At 42.7% G+C, this 20,778-nt stretch overlaps 1 protein-coding gene and 1 pseudogene across 2 annotated transcripts in view; one reads left to right on the top strand and one right to left on the bottom strand.

Moving 5' to 3' along the window:
* Nucleotides 1-20,778, top strand: part of LOC139418352 (THO complex subunit 2-like) — a 72,128-nt gene that overhangs the window by 11,110 nt on the left and 40,240 nt on the right. For both annotated transcript variants that reach the window (XM_071167741.1, XM_071167742.1), the window contains exons 4-15: nucleotides 4,211-4,262; nucleotides 4,402-4,472; nucleotides 5,872-5,993; nucleotides 6,588-6,721; nucleotides 7,054-7,214; nucleotides 7,636-7,728; nucleotides 9,508-9,663; nucleotides 10,773-10,945; nucleotides 11,241-11,436; nucleotides 11,574-11,615; nucleotides 11,769-11,899; nucleotides 15,545-15,646. In XM_071167741.1, coding sequence (XP_071023842.1) covers nucleotides 4,211-4,262; nucleotides 4,402-4,472; nucleotides 5,872-5,993; nucleotides 6,588-6,721; nucleotides 7,054-7,214; nucleotides 7,636-7,728; nucleotides 9,508-9,663; nucleotides 10,773-10,945; nucleotides 11,241-11,436; nucleotides 11,574-11,615; nucleotides 11,769-11,899; nucleotides 15,545-15,646 — 1,433 coding nt within the window. The remainder of the gene's footprint in view (nucleotides 1-4,210; nucleotides 4,263-4,401; nucleotides 4,473-5,871; nucleotides 5,994-6,587; nucleotides 6,722-7,053; nucleotides 7,215-7,635; nucleotides 7,729-9,507; nucleotides 9,664-10,772; nucleotides 10,946-11,240; nucleotides 11,437-11,573; nucleotides 11,616-11,768; nucleotides 11,900-15,544; nucleotides 15,647-20,778) is intronic.
* Nucleotides 12,427-13,125, bottom strand: LOC139419766 (uncharacterized; annotated as a pseudogene).

Genomic DNA, 20,778 nt, shown 5'->3' with positions numbered 1-20,778 from the left:
CGTGACGGGGATAGTTTGTAATGTAATTTCCTTTACGGGCCATGGAGGTATTTACAATCATATTAAAATCTCCCACCATAATAAAGTCTAGTGTACATACTACCTCAACGAATCAGTGCCCCCGCACATTGACTCTGTATCGGTACCCCCCTGTATATAGTGTCTCTTGTTATTTTACTGCTGCTTTTTAGTTACTTGTTAATTTTATCTCTTTATTCTTATCCCTATTTTTTTAAAACTGCATTGTTGGTTAGGGTCTCGTAAGTAAGCATTTCACTGTAAGGTCTACACCTATTGTATTTAGCGCATGTGACAAATACATTTTTATTTGATTTAGTGTTGCTTGGTATAGTTGATAAATTATTATATATTTTCAAAGAAGCTTGGATCATTATTTGGATGGTATAGGTTAATAAGCCATATCTGTTTATGTTCTAACAAAATAATCCATCTACCTTGAGGATCTGTTTAGACAATTTGCACATTTGGATCAAAATTACTATTAATTAATATCATCACCACTTTTGAATTTCTTTACCCATGGGAGAAGTATATTCCCCCCCCCCCCCCAGTCCTTTTCCCACAAAACTTCATCTAAAATTGTTGAATGAGTTTCCTGTAAACGTCTCTTTTAGCCAGGTCAAATCGTCCTTTCTTATCTGCTAAGCCATTACAATTATAACTGGCTATACTTATTTCACCAATTACCATAATGAGACACAAGTTTCAATTCTATTTATCATGATATATGTTTGTAAACGTACCATTAAAAAGTAACATGATGATTGAGTGTCTATATAGCTGTACCATGATATTTGCATTGCTACAAGGTAAATCTCTAATTGGTCCCCATTATTCCACCCACTAAAACCACTCATCATCCCGAGTTGGGTTGTCATCCCAATGCCCGGCAGACCACCCCCGATCCCCCCGGATCCCAGGGCCCCGGAGAGACTGGAACCCATCCTTTGAAATGAGCACACAGTGCCACCCACAGAACAGAAGCAGATCAAACGCACTTCCATCGCCCTCACCTCGATTTGTATTTTATATAGAGCCCTTAAAAAATATGTATTTTTAAAAATCCTGTCATTTTCAATAATTAGCCATTAATATTTGTAGTAATGTAGGCGGTTTATGCAAAGGATTTTTACCTCCCACCAGTCTCACCATTACCAAAATTACATTATGGCAAGCAATTATTGTGATTCATCATATATTGTCCCTAACATCTTTTACTCCCTCGCAACAGTTGTGGTACACACACCACCCACACACACTACCAAACATAGTCTCAGATTCTCAACAGTTGCACCATCCCAGAGCCTAACTCAAGAAAGGTAGTGATTTACGAATGCATATAGAGTTGCAGCTGTTTGAGAAGGCAGGCAAAACTGAGCAAAAAGTAGGCAAAAATGAGTTGATTTGATTAACCATTGTTACGTCCTAGGTGATGGAGGTCAGATACACCCCGTTCCCCTGAAACACCCACACATGGTCCCCCGTTGTGACCATATTCTCAAGCATCTCTGTGCAGTCAGACCTTTGATGTTGTGCCACCATGGCCACAATAATATGCCCCCTCTCTGAATGTCCGAGTGACCCCCTGCCCATGGGTTACTGCAGCTAGTGTTGCCAGCACTGCCACTGCCTGGGTGGGGGCACCCCACCCGGAATCCACACCGGCGAGGTACAAGGTCATCAAGGTTCAGGTGGGTGTATAGGGTTGTGAACCGTTCCATCAATATAGGACCATAAATAAATTAGATGTATTATTTATTTTAAAAATGTAGTTCCCCATGATAGGACAATAAATAAATAAGATGTATAATTAATTATAAAATGTATATCCCTCACCTGCACAAAATCGAAAGCTCTCTCACAACACCTGCTCACAGACACATTGGTTCTGGGATATGCAACCAGTTCCTTTCTCACTCACTTAACGCCACACTTTCCCAAACACCAAAAAACACACACCACCCATCTCAATTAGAGGTCAACCGATTATTGGAGGACCAACAAGGCCGATACTGATTAATCGGCCGATATTTATTTATTTATTAATTTGTAATAATGTCAATTACAACAATACTGAATGAACACTTATTTTAACTTAATATAATAAATCAATTTAGCCTCAAGTAAATAATGAAACATTTTCAATTTGGTTTAAATAATGCAAAAACAAAGTGTTGGAGAAGAAAGTAAAAGTGCAATATGTGCTATGTAAGAACATATGAAAGCTGGTTGTTCCTTTTAACACGAGTCTTCAATATTCCCAGGTAAGAAGTTTTAGGTTGTAGTTATTATAGGAGTTATAGGACTATTTCCCTCTATACCATTTGTATTTCATTAACCTTTGACTATTAGATGTTCTTATAGGCACTTTAGTATTGCCAGTGTAACAGTATAGCTTCCGTCCCTCTCCTCGCTCCTCCCTGGGCTCGAACCAGCAACACAACGACAACAGCCACCATCGAAGCAGCATTACCCATGCAGAGCAAGGGGAACAACTAATAGAAGGCTCAGAGCGAGTGACGTTTGAAACGCTATTAGCGCGCCCTAACTAGCTAGCCATTTCATGGGCCACTCAAGGACATTCAAAGCCAATCCTGCGTTGTCTTGGCTGTGTGTTTAAGGTTGATGTCCTGTTGGAAGGTGGACCTTCACCCCAGGTATGAGCCCTATGGAGCAGGTTTTCATCAAGGATCTCTCTGTACTTTGCACCGTTCATCTTTGCCTCTATCCTGACTAGTCTCTCAGTCCCTGCCGCTGAAAAACACCCCCACAGCATGATGCTTCACACCATGCTTCACCGTAGGGATGGTGCCAGGTTTCCTCCAGGGGTGACGCTAGGCATTCAGGCCGAAGAGTTCAATCTTGGTTTCATCAGACCAGAGAATTTTGTTTTTCATGGTCAGAGTTTTTAGGTGCCTTTTGGCTATCATGTGGCTTCAGTCTGGCCACTCTACCATAAAGGCCTGATTATTTGAGTGCTGCAGAGATTGTTGTCCTTTTGGAAGGTTCTCCCATCTCCGTGAGCATTGGATTGTTGGTCACCTCCCTGACCAAGGCCCTTCTCCCCTGATTGCTCAGTTTGGCTGGGCGGCCAGCTTTAGGAAGCGTCTTGGTGGTTCCAAACGTCTTCCTTTTAAGAATGATGTCCTTGTGGACCTTCAATGCTGCAGATCTATGCCTCGACACAATCCTGTCTCGGCGCTCTACGGACAATCCCTTCGATCTCAAGGCTTGGTTTTTGCTCTGACATGCACTGTCAACTGTGGGACCTTATATAGCCAGGTTTGAGCCTTTCCAAATCATGTCCAATCAATTGAATTTACCACAGGTGGACTCCAATCAAGTTGTAGAAATCTCAAGAATGATCCATGGAAACAGGATGCACCTGATCTCAATTTCGAGTCTCATAGCAAAGGGTCTGAATACTTATGTAAATAAGGTATTTCTGTTATTATTTTTTAAATGTGTAAAGTTTTCTAAAAAAACTGTTTCACTTTGTCGTTATGTGGTGTGTGTAGATCGATGAGGAAAATAATTAATTAAATCAATTTTAGAATAAAGCTGTAATGTAACAAAATAGTGCAAAAAGTCCAGGTTTCTGAATACTTTCCGAATGCACTGAATCAAGAGAACATCCCTGGTCATCCCTACTGCCTTTGATCTGGCTAACTCACTAAACACATGGTTCATTTGTAAATGATGTTGGAGTGTGCGCCTGGCTCTCCGTAATTAAATAAAACATTTATGAAATGGTTCCGTCTGATCCTGTTTAATATAAGGAATTTGAAAAGATGTATAATTTTAATTTGACTTTTGATATCTTAGTATATTTTATCAATTACAATTACTTTTGATACTTAAGTATATTCTACTCGAGTAGTATTTTACTGGGTGACTTTCCTTTCTCTTGAGGCATTTTCTATTAAGGTATCTTTTACTCAAGTATGATGTTTGGGGACTTTTTCCACTACTGCAGACAAGGTACACTTGCACCTGTGCTAGAAGAAAACAGTGTTCCCTTTTGCTGACCAGCCAATTCATTAATCTCAGACTGAACCTTGTGCTTTGCTTGTAAAGAAAGCTAAATGACACGTATGGAACTTCTCTATCAGCAAACAAAAGTAATTGAGAATTTACCTTTTTTAATAATGTATGTCTTGAATGCTTCTGATTTCTTGTTTATTTCCAGGAACTGCGCGATGACATGCCATCCATTTTAGCAGATGTTTTCAGTATACTGGGTGGGTATAACTCCAGTTTGGGCATATTGTGACAGTCCTTTGCAATTTGTATGCCTAAATGTTTTTTGTTTTTTTTATCAGTTGGCGAATTACTGTAATGTTATCATGATATTATGTTTTAACAATTAATTTTTGACAGACATAGAGACCAGTTCTTTGGAAGAAAAAAACAAACGCGACCATTACACCCAGCTAGTGGGAGCATGTCTGGTAAGTATATTTCAAGTTTTTACTGCAGGTGCAAAAATATGTTATCGTGAAATGATGTCAAACTTTCACTAGGTGGTAGTATTGTTCAAACAAAACTCAACCTATTGTCTGTTGTATTTCCCATTGTAAGGCCAAAACACACAGTATTTGTTTCAAGCTTAAATAAGAATAAACTTTTTTTAATTGGCTCTGAATTTAGAATATTATAGTAATGTTTGATTCTCTTCACAAATGTTAAAGGTGCAATCAGCAGTTGCTACATCTATAAAAAAAAACTTATGAATGATACTGTATGTAGAAGTTGATTCTTATATATATGGCTCATTAACTTTGTTCAACTGTCGTATCCCATCAGAATCCAAAATACAGTGGGGCAAAAAAGTATTTAGTCAACCACCAATTGTGCAAGTTCTCCTACTTAAAAAGATGAGAGAGGCCTGTAATTTTCATCATATGTACACTTCAACTATGACAGGCAAAATGGAAAAAAAAATCCAGAAAATCACATTGTAGGATTTTTAATTTATTTATTTGCAAATTATGGTGTGTTGCAGCTGTATAACCTTTTGAGGATTTTAGGACCCAAATCTTTTCAGTCTCCTGAGGGGGAATAGGCGTTGTCGTGCCCTCTCTATGACTCTTTTGAGTGTCAGCGTGGCAGATGTGTTGTTACCTACCCTTACCACCTGGGGGCAGCCTGTCAGGAAGTCAAGGATCCAGTTGCAGAGGGAGGTGTTTAGTTCCAGGGTCCTTAGATTAGTGATCAGTTTTGAAGGCACGAATGCTGAGCTCTGGTCAACAAACAGCATTCTGTTTTGTCCAGGTGGGAAAGGGCAGTGTGGAGTGCAATAGAGATTGCGTAATTTGTGGATCTGTTGGGGCGGTATGCGAATTGTAGTCTAGGTTTTCTGGGAGGATAGTGTTGAGCCATGACCAACCTTTCAAAGCACTTCATGGCTACAGTCATGAGTGCTATAGGGTGGTAGTCATTTAGGCAGGTTACCTTGGCTTTCTTGGGCACAAAAACTATAGTGGTCTGCTGGAAACGTAGGTATTACAGACTCGGTCAGGGAGAGGTTGCCACTTGCTTTTTGATTAGCGCATGCTCGTGAGTACACGTCCTGATAATCCGTCTGACCCCGCCTCCTTGTGAATGTTGACATGTTTAAAGGTCTTACTCACATTTTGATATCATGTATGGTCAGTACTTGCATCCGTCGCTCTGTTTCTGAATTTAAGAGTAGTTTTTTTTCTCCAGCCCCATCCCTCAGCCCAACACTTTGTTTTTGTTTCAACTGCTGATTGCCACTTTAAATTTGCTATCATTCATAACCATATAAGATATCTTTACCAGTCTTTGTATGACACTTTTTTGTTTTCCTCCCGCCCTCTCTTTCAGTTATTTGTGCCAGATGCCATCCTGAAGGAGAGACTGGACCCAGAGACCCTGGAGTCCCTAGGACTCATAAAGCAAGCCCATCAGTTCAACCAGAAAATCGTCAAAATCAAGACCAAGCTATTGTAAGTGGAGCAGTGACTTACTTTCATATGTAAAAAGCAAAAATCTGGTAATGTTCAGTGTCAAAAGGTCAACAGCATAGTAAATTGGTCTGTCCAAGTAGCCAAATTAAAAACAGTGTTAAAGGTTAAAACCCACATAGTCACCCTCCAGAACCTGGGTTAGTTGCTGTTATCCCCAGGATAGGTCAGGGCACATCTGTTACTCAGCTGGGCTGACTGTGCTGGAGAGGCTGTTAACCCAAGGTTGCATCTCCATCCCTGTTTTATCCACCTCACAGCCTGTGGCTGTAGTGTTTAATACGTGACTATTTACACTATAGGATGAAAGCTTTGCCATGAATGCCAAATGTAATTAATGTCAGCACAGAATGTAGATAATTGCATTACTTTAGTTGTTAATATTCTCTCAGGCTGTTGTTCAGACACTACTTTGTTGCAATACATGGTCATTCTGGCCATATATTGTTATATTACTCTGTAATACACTAGAGACACAATAAATAATCATTTCATTCACATTCAAATGTGGGCCTAAAATTGCCTCATGGTTGTGTAGTGTGTGGCCTCATATTATTTTCAACTCTGTCCCCTTAGTTACAAGCAGCAGAAGTTCAACTTGCTAAGGGAAGAGAATGAGGGCTATGCCAAGCTGATCACTGAGCTGGGCCAAGACCTCTCAGGCAACATCACTAGCCACGTCGTCCTAGAGAGCATCAAGTCCCTGATAGGTATGAAACCCCTCGTCTTTTTACATTGTCATCACATTCTCTACAGCCAAGACACAACTGCCCCTTGTGGCACTCTTTGATTTAGTGTGTTTTCTGTGACGGTTATGAATAATTTCTGAGATCAGCCCTGAAAGTAATGGAGATAAGAATTTTGGCAGAAGTGCTTTTTACAGTTTAAGTTGAGGATTCAAATGTTACCTGGGACATGAATAGTTGTAGAACAGTACCTGACCAGTTAGACTCCCAAATAGGATTTACATAACTTGGGTACCAAATATGGAGATGTGTTATTTGGATGTCATTTGTACACTTACCCCGTCTCCACCCTGCAGGATGCTTCAACCTGGACCCCAACCGCGTTCTGGACATCATCCTGGAGGTGTACGAGTGTCGCTCTGACCAGGATGAGTTCTTCCTGCCCCTCATCAAGTCCTACATGTGTGAACCCCTCACCCTCTGCCACATCCTGGGCTTCAAGTTCAAGTTCAACCAGGTGAGAGAGAGCAGACTCCCCACTGGACATTGACTGTCTGCACTCTGCAGCCTGTCTGAAACCTGCCACATAGAAACTGTACAAATGGGTATTTGTGAGGAGCTACCTGCACAAGAAGCAGAGAAATCCATAAACAATTTAAATGAAAAGACTTCGAGGTCTTATTGATGAGAACATAAGTCTTGCACAGGTTTGGAATTTTCTCCATCTATTCTCCCTTGACCTGCAGGAATGAGGACAAATGGTGCAGTCAGACCAGATGTGAATAGTAATGCTGCCCGGCACTGGAATACACACTTAGCTCCAAGTTGGGGATCAAAGGACAGCCGAGTCAATTTCTATATTGATCTGTACTAGACCCCCCATCCGTTAGCTGTTTCTCAGTACATAATGAGTATTCTCTGACTGTTCTCTCCCCCAGGAGCCTAATGAAGAGACCCCTACTTCACTCTACCACATTGCTGCCGCCCTTCTCCACCACAAACTCATAGAGCTGGAGGACCTCTATGTGCATGTAAGCATCTCTCAACTCACACTTTGTGTCACGTATAAATATAATTTTATATACAGTGCATTCGGAAAGTATTCTGACACTTTGACTTTTTCCACATTTTATTATGTTACAGCCTTGTTCTAAAATGCATTAAATCGTATTTATCCCCTCATCATTCTACAGTATACACAACACCCCTAAATGACAAAGCAAAAACAGGTTCTTAGATTTTTAAATGCTAATTTTAAAATAAAATTATCAAACTGAAATATCACATTTACATAAGTATTCCGACCCTTTACTCAGTACTTTGTTGAAGCACCTTTGGCAGCGATTACAACCTCAAGTTTTCTTGGGTATGACGCTACATGCAGATCGTCTCAGGTTGAATGGGGAGCGTTGCTGACCAGCTATTTTCAGGCTTCTCCAGAAATATTTGATCGGGTTCAAGTCTGGGCTCTGGCTGGGCCACTCAAAGTCATTCAGAGACTTGTCCCGAAGCCACTCCTGCATTGTCTTGGCTGTGTGCTTGGGTTGTTGTCCTGTTGGAAGCTAAACCTTCATCCCGGTCTGAGGTCCTGAGCGCTCTGGAGCAGGTTTTCATCAAGGATCTCTCTGTACTTTGCTCCATTCATCTTTCCCTCAATCTTGACTAGTCTCTCAGTCCCTGCACTGAAAAAAATCCCCACAGCTTGATGCTACTACCACCATGCTTCTCCATAGGATTGGTGCCAGGTCTCCCCCAGACGTGACGCTTGGCATTCAGGCCAAAAAGTATAATCTTGGGACCCATGAAGCGGATCACAATTGGCCCAGCGATGTCCGGGTTAGGGGAGGGTTTGGCCGGCCCTGATGTCCTTGTCCCATCGCGCTCTAGCGACTCCTGTGGTCGGCAGGGCGCATGCACTCTGACAAGGTCTCCAGTTGGACAGTGTGTACTCTGACACATTGGTGCGGCTGGCTTCCGAGTTAAGCAAGCAGTGTGTCAAGAAGCAGTGCGGCTTGGCAGGGTCGTGTTTTGGAGGACGCATGGCTCTCGACCTTCGCCTATCCCGAGTCCGTACGGGAGTTGCCGTTATGGGACAAGACTGTAACTACCAATTGGGGGAGATAAAGGGGGTACAAAAAAATAGACATTTAAGAATGAAGAAGGCCACTGTGTCTTTGGGGACATTAAATACTGCAGATATTTTTTGGTACCCTTCCCCAGATCTGTGCCTCGACACAATCCTGTCTCGGAGCTCTACGGACAATTCCTTCAACCTCATGGCTTGGTTTTTGCTCTGACATGCACTGTCAACTGTGGGACCTTATAAAGACAGGTGTGTGCCTTTCCAAATCATGTCCAATCAATTGAATTTACCACAGGTGGACTCCAATCAAGTTGTAGAAACATGTCAAGGATGATCAATGGAAACAGGATGCACCGGAGCTCAATTTCGAGTCTCCTAGCAAAAGGTCTGAATACTTATGTAAATAAGGTATTTCTGTTTTTATTTTGAATACATTTGCAAAAATGTCAACTGTTTTTGCTTTATTGTGTGTAGATTGATGAGACAATAATGTAATCCATTTTAGAATACGGCTGTAATTTAACAAAATGTGGAAAATGTCAAGAGGTCTGAATACTCTCCGAATGCACTGTATAAGGTTTAAGACTAACATGGTTTGTCCTCAGTGAATGCCCGATTGTGCAGCAGGTGATCCAATAAGAAAATGGAATCGCATTGTACTGTAAGCTGTGACCTGACATATGACTGAGTCTGTCCTGTCCTCTGTGCCTCTGCCTTGCCCTCCCAGCTGATGCCACTGGATGCCAGCATTGTAGAGGAGCACAAGAGAGAGATCACGGAGGCCAAGCAGATCGCCCGCAAGCTCACCATGGTGGTGGTGCCCTCCGAGAAGATGGAGGACAAGGAGAGAGAGAAAGAGAAAGAGGAGGAGAAGAACGACAAGGTAAAGCAATCTCATGACCGTCACTCAACATATATTTCTACTATTGGAAAAACATGTCTGTACGTTTGAGTTCTGCTTCTGTACTAAAGCACTACTTCCATCAAGTGTCCTTCTTTGTTTTCCATGATGAATCCCAGTCATTGTAAGGCTGCCTCAGTGTGTAGCTGAAGGCAAAGGAAATGGTTTATTTTTGTGTGTGTGTTAACAAGGTGCTAATCAGTGTCTGTCTGAGGCAGAGCGTGCTACTGAGGACCACAGATAGACTTTACAGGCAGTGATTGATGGACCAGAGGAGGTCTGTTAGGTAGCGCTGCAGCGGTCAGGCCACATACGTGTTAAACGTACAGACTCCACACGGCCCCCTTCTCCACCCCCTATCACCATCCCACGCGCTGACTCTAACGAATAGCAACACTGAAGGCTTTTGTGGGCCATGTTTCTAAAATAACTCCAGCCTCCAGCCCAAGCTCCGGATTGTCAGATTGCATCTCAGTCAACTGTGTGCCCACGTCATGCTAATGCTAAATTGCGTGAATATCTGTTTCAACAATAGTTTTGCTGTGGCTTAAAAAACATTTCAAAATTAACCCCACGGTGTGAGATGAGGGCACATTTTGAGAATAGCTTGGTCGCAAAAAGAAGACAGTGTGACATTGAAGGAGCAGAATATCCGCTCGTCCTCTAGCTAGCTCTCTCATCCCACGGTCACAGCCTCTCCCTGACAGCACTGCCTTGTTACTGTGCTGTGTCACAGTTGGTTGTGTCAGTCACACACAAATGAAGTGCAGCGTCAGATAGGATGAGGGATTTCTTCACTTCCTTGTTCCCATCCATTGCTGCTGGAGTAAATGACGTCTCGGGATTTACTGACTAGGCTTTGTGTTTGCAAATCCTCCGTAACCTCTTTTAATGGGCCTGCTTTGTACTGTGTGAGATCCCTCAGCTAGTTTATTACTGACAGTCATAAACTAAGGACTTAGGAAGAGCTGCTCTCTAACTACTGCTTCTGTTGCTCCAATTGCCCTGAGCTTCACTCAAACACACGCACACACACACACTCAAGCACACACACACACATTCACACTCAGTATCTCCCCCTCTCCGCTCAGCCTCCTGATAACCAGAAGCTGGGCCTGCTGGAAGCGCTGCTGAGGATCGGAGACTGGCACCATGCCCAGAGCATTATGGACCAGATGCCTGCCTTCTACGCCACCTCTCACAAGGCCATCGCCCTGGCACTGTGCCAGCTGCTGCACCTGACTGTGGAGCCGCTGTACCGCAGGTGTCTGCCCGCTCCCACAGATTCACTTAGTGCTCTTCACACACTGGTGGAAGAAAGAGATGCACACACACGCACCTACATACACTGCAGCACGACATGCCAGAGTGTACATACACAGCCAGCCAGACTATAACCTCCTCTGATGCCAGCCTTTCATTCAATTGTAGGGACACACAGAAAGCACACAGACATAATGACAACCACAAACAGAACCACTTCCGGTTCACACTAGAGCACTGGAGGCTGTATGTTGATGTGTTTAGTATGCCCTGTCTCACCTGTGTTTCCCTTGCAGAGCCGGGGTTCCCAAAGGGGCCAAGGGCTGTGTGATGAGGCCCCTGAGGAACAAGCGGGCCCCAAGGCCTGCCGAGAGCTTTGAGGACTTACGTAGAGACGTGTTCAGCATGCTCTGCTACCTGGGGCCTCACCTCTCCCACGACCCCATCCTCTTTGCCAAGATAGTACGACTGGGCAAGGGCTTCATGAAAGAGGTACAGGCCCCACCATCAGTTTGCCATTTGATGATTGATGATAAGTAATGCTTTAATTGATCCCCAAAGGAACGTTAATTGGCATAACATCTCATACTCTGGCTTCATCTCATTAATTGTCCTCTTTTGTTCTACAGTACCAAAATGAGGCTAGAAATGACCACATCAAGGACAAAATGGTGAGTTATCAAAGTAAATGAGACCAAGAAGTGACATGGAACAGCCTTGTTGTGCTAATCAGTAAGAGGAATGCACAGAGAATAAATAGAATATATGCATCCACACACTGTGGTCTGTGCTCTGGTAGTTGATGTGCTGCTGTTCCCTCCTAGGACACGTTGCTGAGTTGTTTCCTGAGCATTGCAGACCAGGTGCTGCTGCCCTCGCTCTCTCTAATGGAGTGTAACGCCTGCATGTCAGAAGAACTCTGGGGCCTCTTCAAACTGTTCCCTTACCAGCACAGGTGAGAAGTATAAAAACTCGGCAAAAAAGAAAATGTCCTCTCACTGTCAACTGCATTTATTTTCAGCAAACTTAACATGTGTAAATATTTGTATGAACAACACAAGATTCAACAACTGAGACACAAACTGAACAAGTTCCACAGACATGTGACTAACAGAAATGGAATAATGTGTCCCTGAACAAAGGGGGGGGGGGTCGAAATCAAAAGTTACAGTCGGTATCTGGTGTGGCCACCAGCTGCTTTAAGTACTGCAGTGCATCTCCTCCTCATGGACTGTACCAGATTTGCCAGTTCTTGCTGTGAGATGTTACCCCACTCTTCCACCAAGGAACCTGCAAGTTCCAGGACATTTCTGGGGGGAATGGCCCTAGCCCTCACCCTCCGATCCAACAGGTCCCAAACGTGCTCAATGGGATTGAGATCCGGGCTCTTCGCTGGCCATGGCAGAACACTGACATTCCTGTCTTGCAGGAAATCACGCATAGAACAAGCAGTATGGCTGGTGGAATTGTTATGCTGGAGGGTCATGTCAGGATGAACCTGGAGGAAGGGTACCACATGAGGGAGGAGGATGTCTTCCCTATAACGCACAACATTGAGAATGCCTGCAATGACAACAAGCTCAGTCCGATGATGCTGTGACATGACGGCCCCTCCACCTCCAAATAAATCCCACTCCAAAGTATAGGCCTCGGCGTGACGCTTATTCCTTCGACGATAAACGCGAATCCGACCATGACCCCTAGTGTGACAAAACCGCAACTCGTCAGTGACGAACACTTTTTGCCAGTCCTGTCTCGTCGGTAGGTTTGTGCCCGTAGGTGACGTTGCTGCCGGTGATGTCTGGTGAGGACCTGCCTTACTACAACAGGCCTACAAGCCCTCCATCCAGCCCGTCTCAGCCTATTGCTGATAGTCTGAGCGCTGATAGAGGGATTGTGCGTTTCTGTTGTAACTCAGGCAGTTGTTGTTGCCATCCTGTACCTGTCCCACAGGTGTGATGTTCGGATGTACCGATCCTGTGCAGGTGTTACACAGGTTGTTACACATGGTCTGCCGCTGTGAGGACGATCCGCTGTCCATCCTGTCTCTCTGTAGCGCTGTCTTAGGCGTCTCACAGTACGGACATTGCAATTTATTGCCCTGGCCACATCTGCATTCCTCATGACTCCTTGCAGCATGCCTAAGGCACGTTCACATGGATGAGCAGGGACCCTGGGCATCTTTCTTTTGGTGTTTGTCAGAGTCAGTAGAAAGGCCACTTTAGTGTCCTAAGTTTTCATAACTGTGACCTTAATTGCCTACCGTCTGTAAGCTGTTAGTGTCTTAATAATATAACGGCACTGTCCAATTTACAGCATCTTTTCGAGTGAAAGAATACAATGCTATTGTTTGAGAGTGCACTTGGAAATGATTCAATAAACCAATTAGGCACATTTGGGCAGACTTGACAACATTTTGAACAGCAATGCAATGATTCATTGGATCAGTCTAAAACTTTGAACATACACTGCTGCCATCTAGAGGCCAAAATCTAAATTGCCCCAAAACTGCAACAATACATTATGGTCTTTCTCTCGCATTTCAAATATGGGGAAAAAATAATGATTGAGTTTTGTATTATGTTTTAACAGATCTAATGTGTTATATTTTTCTACATTAATTTCACATTTCCACAGAGTTTCCTTTTGAAATGGTATCAAGAATATGCATATCCTTGCTTGAGCTACAGGCAGCTAGATTTGGGTATGTCATTTTAGGCGAAAATTGGTAAAAGGGGTATGTTCATTTGTGGAATTGCCTTCTTAATGTGTTTGAGCCAATCACTTGTGTTATGACAAGTCCATATTATGGCAAGAACAGCTCAAATAAGCAAAGAGAAATGACAGTCCATCATTACTTCAAGACATGAAGATCAGTCAATAAGGAACATTTCAAGAACTATTAAAGTTCCTTCAAGTGGATTGGCAAAAACCATCAAGCACTATGATGAAACTGGCTCTCATGACGACCGCCACAGGAATGGAAGACCCAGAGTTACCTCTGCTGCAGAGTTCATTAGAGTTACCAGCCTCAAAAAATGCTGCCCAAATAAATGCTTCAGAGTTCAAGTAACAGACACATCTCAACACCAACTGTTCAGAGGAGACCGTGTGAATCAGGCCTTCATGGTCAAATTGCTGCAAAGAAACCACTACTAAAGGACACCGATAAGAAGAAGAGACTTGTTTGGGCCAAGAAACATGAGCAATGGACATTCGACCGGTGGAAATGATGAGTCCAAATTTGAGATTTTTGGTTCCAACCGCCGTGTCTTTGTGAGATGCAGAGTTGGTGAACGGATGATCTCCACATGTGTGGTTCCCACCATGAATCATGGAGGAGGAGGTGTGCTGGTGCTTTGCTGGTGACACTGATTTAAAATTCAAGGGACAATTAACCAGCATGGCTACCACAGCATTCTGCAGCAATACGCCATCCCATCTGGTTTGCGCTTAGTGTGGCTATCATTTGTTTTTCAACAGGGCAATGAGCCAAAACACACCTCCAGGCTGTGTAAGGGATATTTGACCAAGAAGTAGAGTGATGGAGTGCTGCATCAGATGACCTGGCCTCCACAATCACCCAACCTCAACCCAATTGAGATGGTTTGGGATGAGTTGGACCGCAGCGTAAAGGAAAAGCAGCCAACAAGTGCTCAGCATATGTGGGAACTCCTTCAAGACTGTTGGTAAAGCATTTCAGGTGAACCTGGTTGAGATAATGCCAAGAGTGTGCAAAGCTGTCATCAAGGCAAAGGGTAGCTACTTTGAAGAATCTCAAATATATTTTGATTTGCTTAACACTTTTTTTGGTTACTACATGATTCCATGTGTTATTTCATGGTTTTGATGTTTTCACAATAATTCTACAATGTATAATAAAAAAAAACCTTGAATTAGTAGGTTTGTCCAAACCTTTGACTGGTACTATATAGAAACGTCCCTTTTTCAGGACCCTGACTTTAGAAGATAATTCGTAAAAATCCACAGATCTTCAGTGTAAAGGGTTTAAACACTGTTTCCCATGCTTGTTCAATGACCCATAAACAATGAACGGTCATTAATTGAAATTCATTCCAGGCCACCTCATGAAGCTGGTTGAGGGAATGCCAAGTGTGTGCAGAGCTGTCATTGGGGCAAAGGGTTGCTACTTTGAAGGATCTCAAATATAAAATACAGTATATTTTGATTTGTTTAACACTTTTTTGGTTACTGCATGATTCCGTATGTGTTATTTCATAGTTTTGATCTCTTCTATATTACAATGTAGAAAATAGTAAAAATAAAGAAAACCCCTTGAACGAGTAGGTGTGTCCAAACTTTTGACTGGTACTCTATGTACACACACACACACACACAATCATAGCGGTGCCATTTTTTACTTGAACTGACATGTTTGGCCAGCCGTTTTGAGTCCATCTTATGGAGAAAGCAAAGCCCACACAGAGACAGGAGTATGTGGGTTTACAGGAATTGTTCTATTCTCTGCCCTGTTGTGTTCTGGTATTGAAAGGTCCTTGTCCCAGGCTGGTCCTGGTGTGTGTACTATTAGATATGTCAGTGTTAACACACCCACCTCTGTTCTACCTGTGGTCCCCAGGTACCGGCTATACGGGCAGTGGAAGAACGAGACGTACACCAGCCACCCACTGCTGGTCAAGGTCAAAGCTCAGACTGTGGACAGAGCTAAATACATCATGAAGTAAGTCACGCTGCTACGCCTACCTACCTACTTACCTACCTACCGCCATACCAGTTATTTATAGTGCCTGTTGTTTTATCCAATGTGTGGTTGTGGCACTTAGAAGTCACGTTTCTACACCCACTACTCGTTGGTTCCTTTTTAAAAAAAAAACTTTTCAGGCATCCGTTGTCTCTACCTTTTTGTGCTGTTGTATGTGCCCTACCATGTTTTGTGCTGCTGCCATGTTGTGTTGCTCCCATGTTGTTGTCAAATCAAATTTTATTGGTCACATACACGTGTGGTGTCGCTACCATGCTGTGTTGCTGCCATGCTATGTTGTCTTAGGTACATTTTTTTTCACCTTTATTTAACCAGGTAGGCCAGTTGAGAACAAGTTCTCATTTACAACTGACCTGCCCAAGATAAAGCAAAGCAATGCGACGACAAACAACAACACAGAGTTACACATGGGATAAACAAAAGTACAGTCAATAACACAATAGAAAAGTCTGTATACAGTGTGTGCAAATGGAGTAAGGAGGTAAGGCATTAAATAGGCCAAGTGTAGCGAAGAAATTACAGTTTAGCAAATTAACACTGGAGTGATAGATGTGCAGATGATGATGTGCAAGTAGAAATAGTGCTGTGCAAAAGAGCAAAAAAAGCAAATAAAAACAATAGGGGGATGAGGTAGTTGGATGGGCTATTTACAGACTGGCTGTGTACAGCTGCAGCTATCAGTAAGCTGCTCAGATAGCTGATGCTTAAAGTTAGTGAGGGAGATATGTCTCCAACTTCAGCAATTTTTGCAATTTGTTCCAGTCATTGGCAGCAGGGAACTGGAAGGAAAGGCGGCTAAAGGTGTTGGCTTTGGGGATGACCAGTGAGAGATACCTGCGGGAGCGCGTGCTACGGTTGGGTGCTGCTATGGTGACCAGTGAGCTGAGATAAGGCGGAGCTTTACCTAGCATAGACTTATAGATGACCTGAAGCCAGAGGGTCTGGCGACGAATATGTAGCGAGGGCCAGCCGACAAGCGCATACAGGTTGCAGTGGTGGGTAGTATATGGGGCTTTGGTGACAAAACGGATGGCACTGTGATAGACTGCATCCAGTTTGCTGAGTAGAGTGTTGGAGGCTATTTTGTAAGGTGCCCCTTTATGTAGTGTTGTCTCTTGTCGTGATGTGTGTTTTGTCCTATATATGTATTTTAATCCCCGTCCCTGCAGGAGGCCTTTTGGTAGGCCGTAATTGTAAATAAGAATTTGTTCTTAACTGATTTGCCTGGTTAAATAAAATCTAACCGAAATCAGGTGTCCAGCCTGTGCCCCTTGAGTATAATGTAGCAGTATCTCTAGGAAACCCCTCAAAACCAGTCAGTGTGTCTCACAAATTTCTCTAGGAGATGAACTCTGTTACTTTGTCCATTTGATTTTTCAGTGGTTGCTATTGGAAACTTGTAAAAAATGAAAAAAAAGTGTATGTGTGTGTTAGGGTTCGTATGGTCATGAAAATCCTGGAGAAGTCATGGAATTTTACAATTGTGTTTTCCAGGCCTGGAAAAGTTTTGGAAAATGGTAAAACCCAAAAAGTCAGGGAAATTAATCAAAATAAATGTTTAAAAAACATATCAGCCAGGATTGCAATATGACACTTTAGAGTGTCTGTGTGCGAGTGGGCCGTTGCTCAAGGAGAGAGGCAATAAAAAAACAGACTAACTAGGTAGCCAATTCAAAACTTGTTTTGTAGATACTTCAATTTATTTGGGGCATCCAATGTATGGGACATTGCATCTCAATAGATGCTAGTCAGCCTGCAATGTAAACACTTCTAAGAAAGATGACTAAACAAGAAAATATACATTTTCTGAAGAAAATATTTGGGCTTGCTTCAGCTGAATAAAAAATATTTATAGCCTACCATAGCCATCTGATCTTTGAGCTAATTATTTTATAAAGGCTTAAAACGTCTTTGGATGTAATGTCGCAATGTTTTACATCAAGGGTGGTCAACCATCCTCCAGGAGAGCTACTGGGTTTTATTCCCTCTCTAACAAACCACATTTTAGAAATGAGCTGTTCAACCAGACCTTGATAAATGAACTCTAATGTGTTTGAGCAGGGCTGGATCAAAAGCCTGCCCACCCAGTAGCTCTCCAGACTGAGCCACTGAGGGTTGACCGCATGTGTTTTATACAGTTGTCTAACTTGGTGCGAGGGTTAAGTGCCTTGCCCAACGACAAGACAGTGGGTCAGAGAGTAGTCTCCCAGTGTTGATACCACATTTATCTTTACTTTATTTATACGCACATAGACGCCGCCAATTATTGGTCATGGAAATTTGATTAAAAGTCATGGGAAATTCGTGAAATTGAATCTGTCTAAATGTGTATGAACCCTAGTGTGTGTGTGTGTGTGTGTGTGGTGTGTGCTGCTGAGAAGCGATTACATGCAGCCATGGTTACCATTGTAATTTTTTAGGTTGGCACAGCTAGGACTGTTCTGTCACTTTCGTGGTGTCGTGTCTTTGCTATGGATTAAGTGATATATGACATGCTATTTTATCAAATAAATTCTCTGTAATTAATATTACCTGATTAAACTAATCATGGAAATGTAATTAACTAGGAAGTCGGGGCACCACGGAAGAATGTTTATAGAGCTGTTGTCTTCCGAATAAACTCTTGGGAAGCCCTTTGTTAACATAGAGTCTGGGAACGGAACCATATTTCGGTAATCCAACCAGTTGAAAATATCTGTTGGCACTTAAAGAATATGTCAGATCAGTTGTTGTCTGAGACATTATTACTGATGATAGGACGACATAGAGTGCATTTTGGGAAGTCGACACATTCTAGTTATCAGATTCACATGGAGTTGTTGTGCAATTAAAATGTTTAAATATGAAACTATTTGTGAAAAGATTAAATTTAATTTTAGCTTCGAAATGAGAGAATTGGTTACACAAGTGAACTCAGCTCACTCGTTTAAAATTGTGAATGTCATCGTGGAGGTAACGATCGCAACGCTGGAAGGATGAATGTGACTATACCAGTCAGAATATAGTATGGCAACTTGGTATGAACTTTGAACTCTTATTCACTAAAGAAGTGATACATCCTAGACGTCGAGTTATTAGCAGCAGCAGCTGTAAACGTGGGCTAGGAAAGAACATACAATCTCTTCAGAAAGACAGGGTACTACAGCGTGTCCGTTCTACCACACGGCAACGGTACTACAATGTATCCGTTCTACCACAAAGGACAAGGGAGGTCTCTGCTGGGCAACACAGCCTTCCATCTTCGACCAATCTATCGAAGCACAGCTCAGAGTAAATATTTATTGCGTTTTCCTTTTCCAAATGGGCGGTTATTTAGAATGCATAAGATTCTGTATTTATGATAGCATAGCTACTGTCCGATAGAGACCCAATCCTTTTGTTCCTCAGTCTTCCTGCTCTTTCATTCAAACCCAAACCCCTTTCTTTGTGTAACCAGCCGTCATATCAGTTCCGTCCGCTAAGGACGTTTTCATGTATGACATAATTAGTAATCAATGTATGATCCATCCTGTGTATATCTAATTCTGTGATTATTTTGGTATTTAGTAAATAACTAATTAAACCAAATGTTGTATTGCTGATTCTACTTGTTAGCCAGGGTTCGTGAAGATAACCAAGAATTTTACGACGTTCAGATGAGACTTAATAAGGTGACGATTGATAATTGACTGCCATTATAAAAGATTACCAGGTCTTTTAAGAGTTTATTCAGAAGACAACCGCTCTATAAAAAAAAATTATTGGTGCCCCGACTGCCTAGTTAATTACATTTACATTATTAGTTTAATCAGGTAATATTAATTACAGAGAATTGATTTGATAAAATAGCATAGCATGTCATGTATCACTAACCGGGCCAGTAATATTTCATTTAATGCAGTTCTCAATTCTTTTTTTACTCCCACTGCCAAAAAGACACGTTCTCACACGCATGCACGTACAACACTCTCACACGCATGCGCGTACAACGTTCTCACACGCATGCACGTACAACACTCACACGCATGCACGTACAACACTCTCACACGCATGCACGTACAACACTCTCACACGCATGCACGTACAACGTTCTCACACGCATGCACGTACAACACTCGTAATAGCAGATGTGGGCTGGGTTGGGTGCCTACTTTTGTTTTATTTTCGAAACACTGGACTTTGTGGGGTTAGTGCTGAGGTTCAGCCATTCACACCCTAATGAACATCAGGACTACATGTCAACACATCTCTTACGGCTGTAATACTTGGAGAGCAATATGATATTTTAGCACAGTAAAAATGTTGTACACATGTCCTAAGAGCAACTGTCTTCATTGCATTAGGAATGATAAGCACCTGATCAGCACACTTGCTGTAAAACATCCTTAGTGTATTTGAATTTGGCACAATTGCTTTAATGGAGGCATTCGGGATTTAAAACACAGTGGTCGCCCTGTCTCTTGCTTTGGGAAACGGCGGAAGGATAGAATATACTAATTCCAGATTGTCACTTTAAAATGATATCCAATGCATTTCCAATGGCACTTCATGGTAGCTTGTACATGCATAGTATTTGCTACTCATATTTACTGCTTTTCACAGTAATGCTGTATGATACATGTTTTCCATGAGTGGAAGTACATGTTTATTCAATGTTTGTGCCTGAGGCCTCATGTTTCCCTGTACTGTACTGTACCAGTGGACATTGGAAGTTTTCCCACCACTGCTGCCACACAGAAAGCCGAGCACCTCAGGGCTGTGTGATACTGTATGACAGAGCAGGCACTCTGGGAAGCCATGGTTTGTTTCCTACACTAACCCCCCTAAGCCTACCCCCCCCCCCCCCCCCCTCCCCCCCAACAGAAGAAAATAAAAGGTCGTCCCTCCATTAATTTTAATGGAAGCTGGCAGCTGGGTATGGAGCAGGCCTCCTTTCCCCCGAGTCATCAATATTCTGCTGGATCCCACCCGGCAGGAACAGTGCTCGGCCAGCCAGGTTGTGCTCCCCCTACACACACAGGTTTTGTAAACGCTCTGGCTCCTGTGAAGCTGTTGCCACTGATTGCTTGTATGTGTGTGAGCACCTTGACAAGAGGAATTACCCTGAGGCT

The sequence above is a fragment of the Oncorhynchus clarkii genome, chromosome 10 (genome assembly GCF_045791955.1).
Source record: "Oncorhynchus clarkii lewisi isolate Uvic-CL-2024 chromosome 10, UVic_Ocla_1.0, whole genome shotgun sequence".
NCBI lineage: Eukaryota > Metazoa > Chordata > Actinopteri > Salmoniformes > Salmonidae > Oncorhynchus > Oncorhynchus clarkii.
Note: the sequence above shows the minus strand (reverse complement) of the source record. Positions and strands in the feature narration are given on the sequence as shown.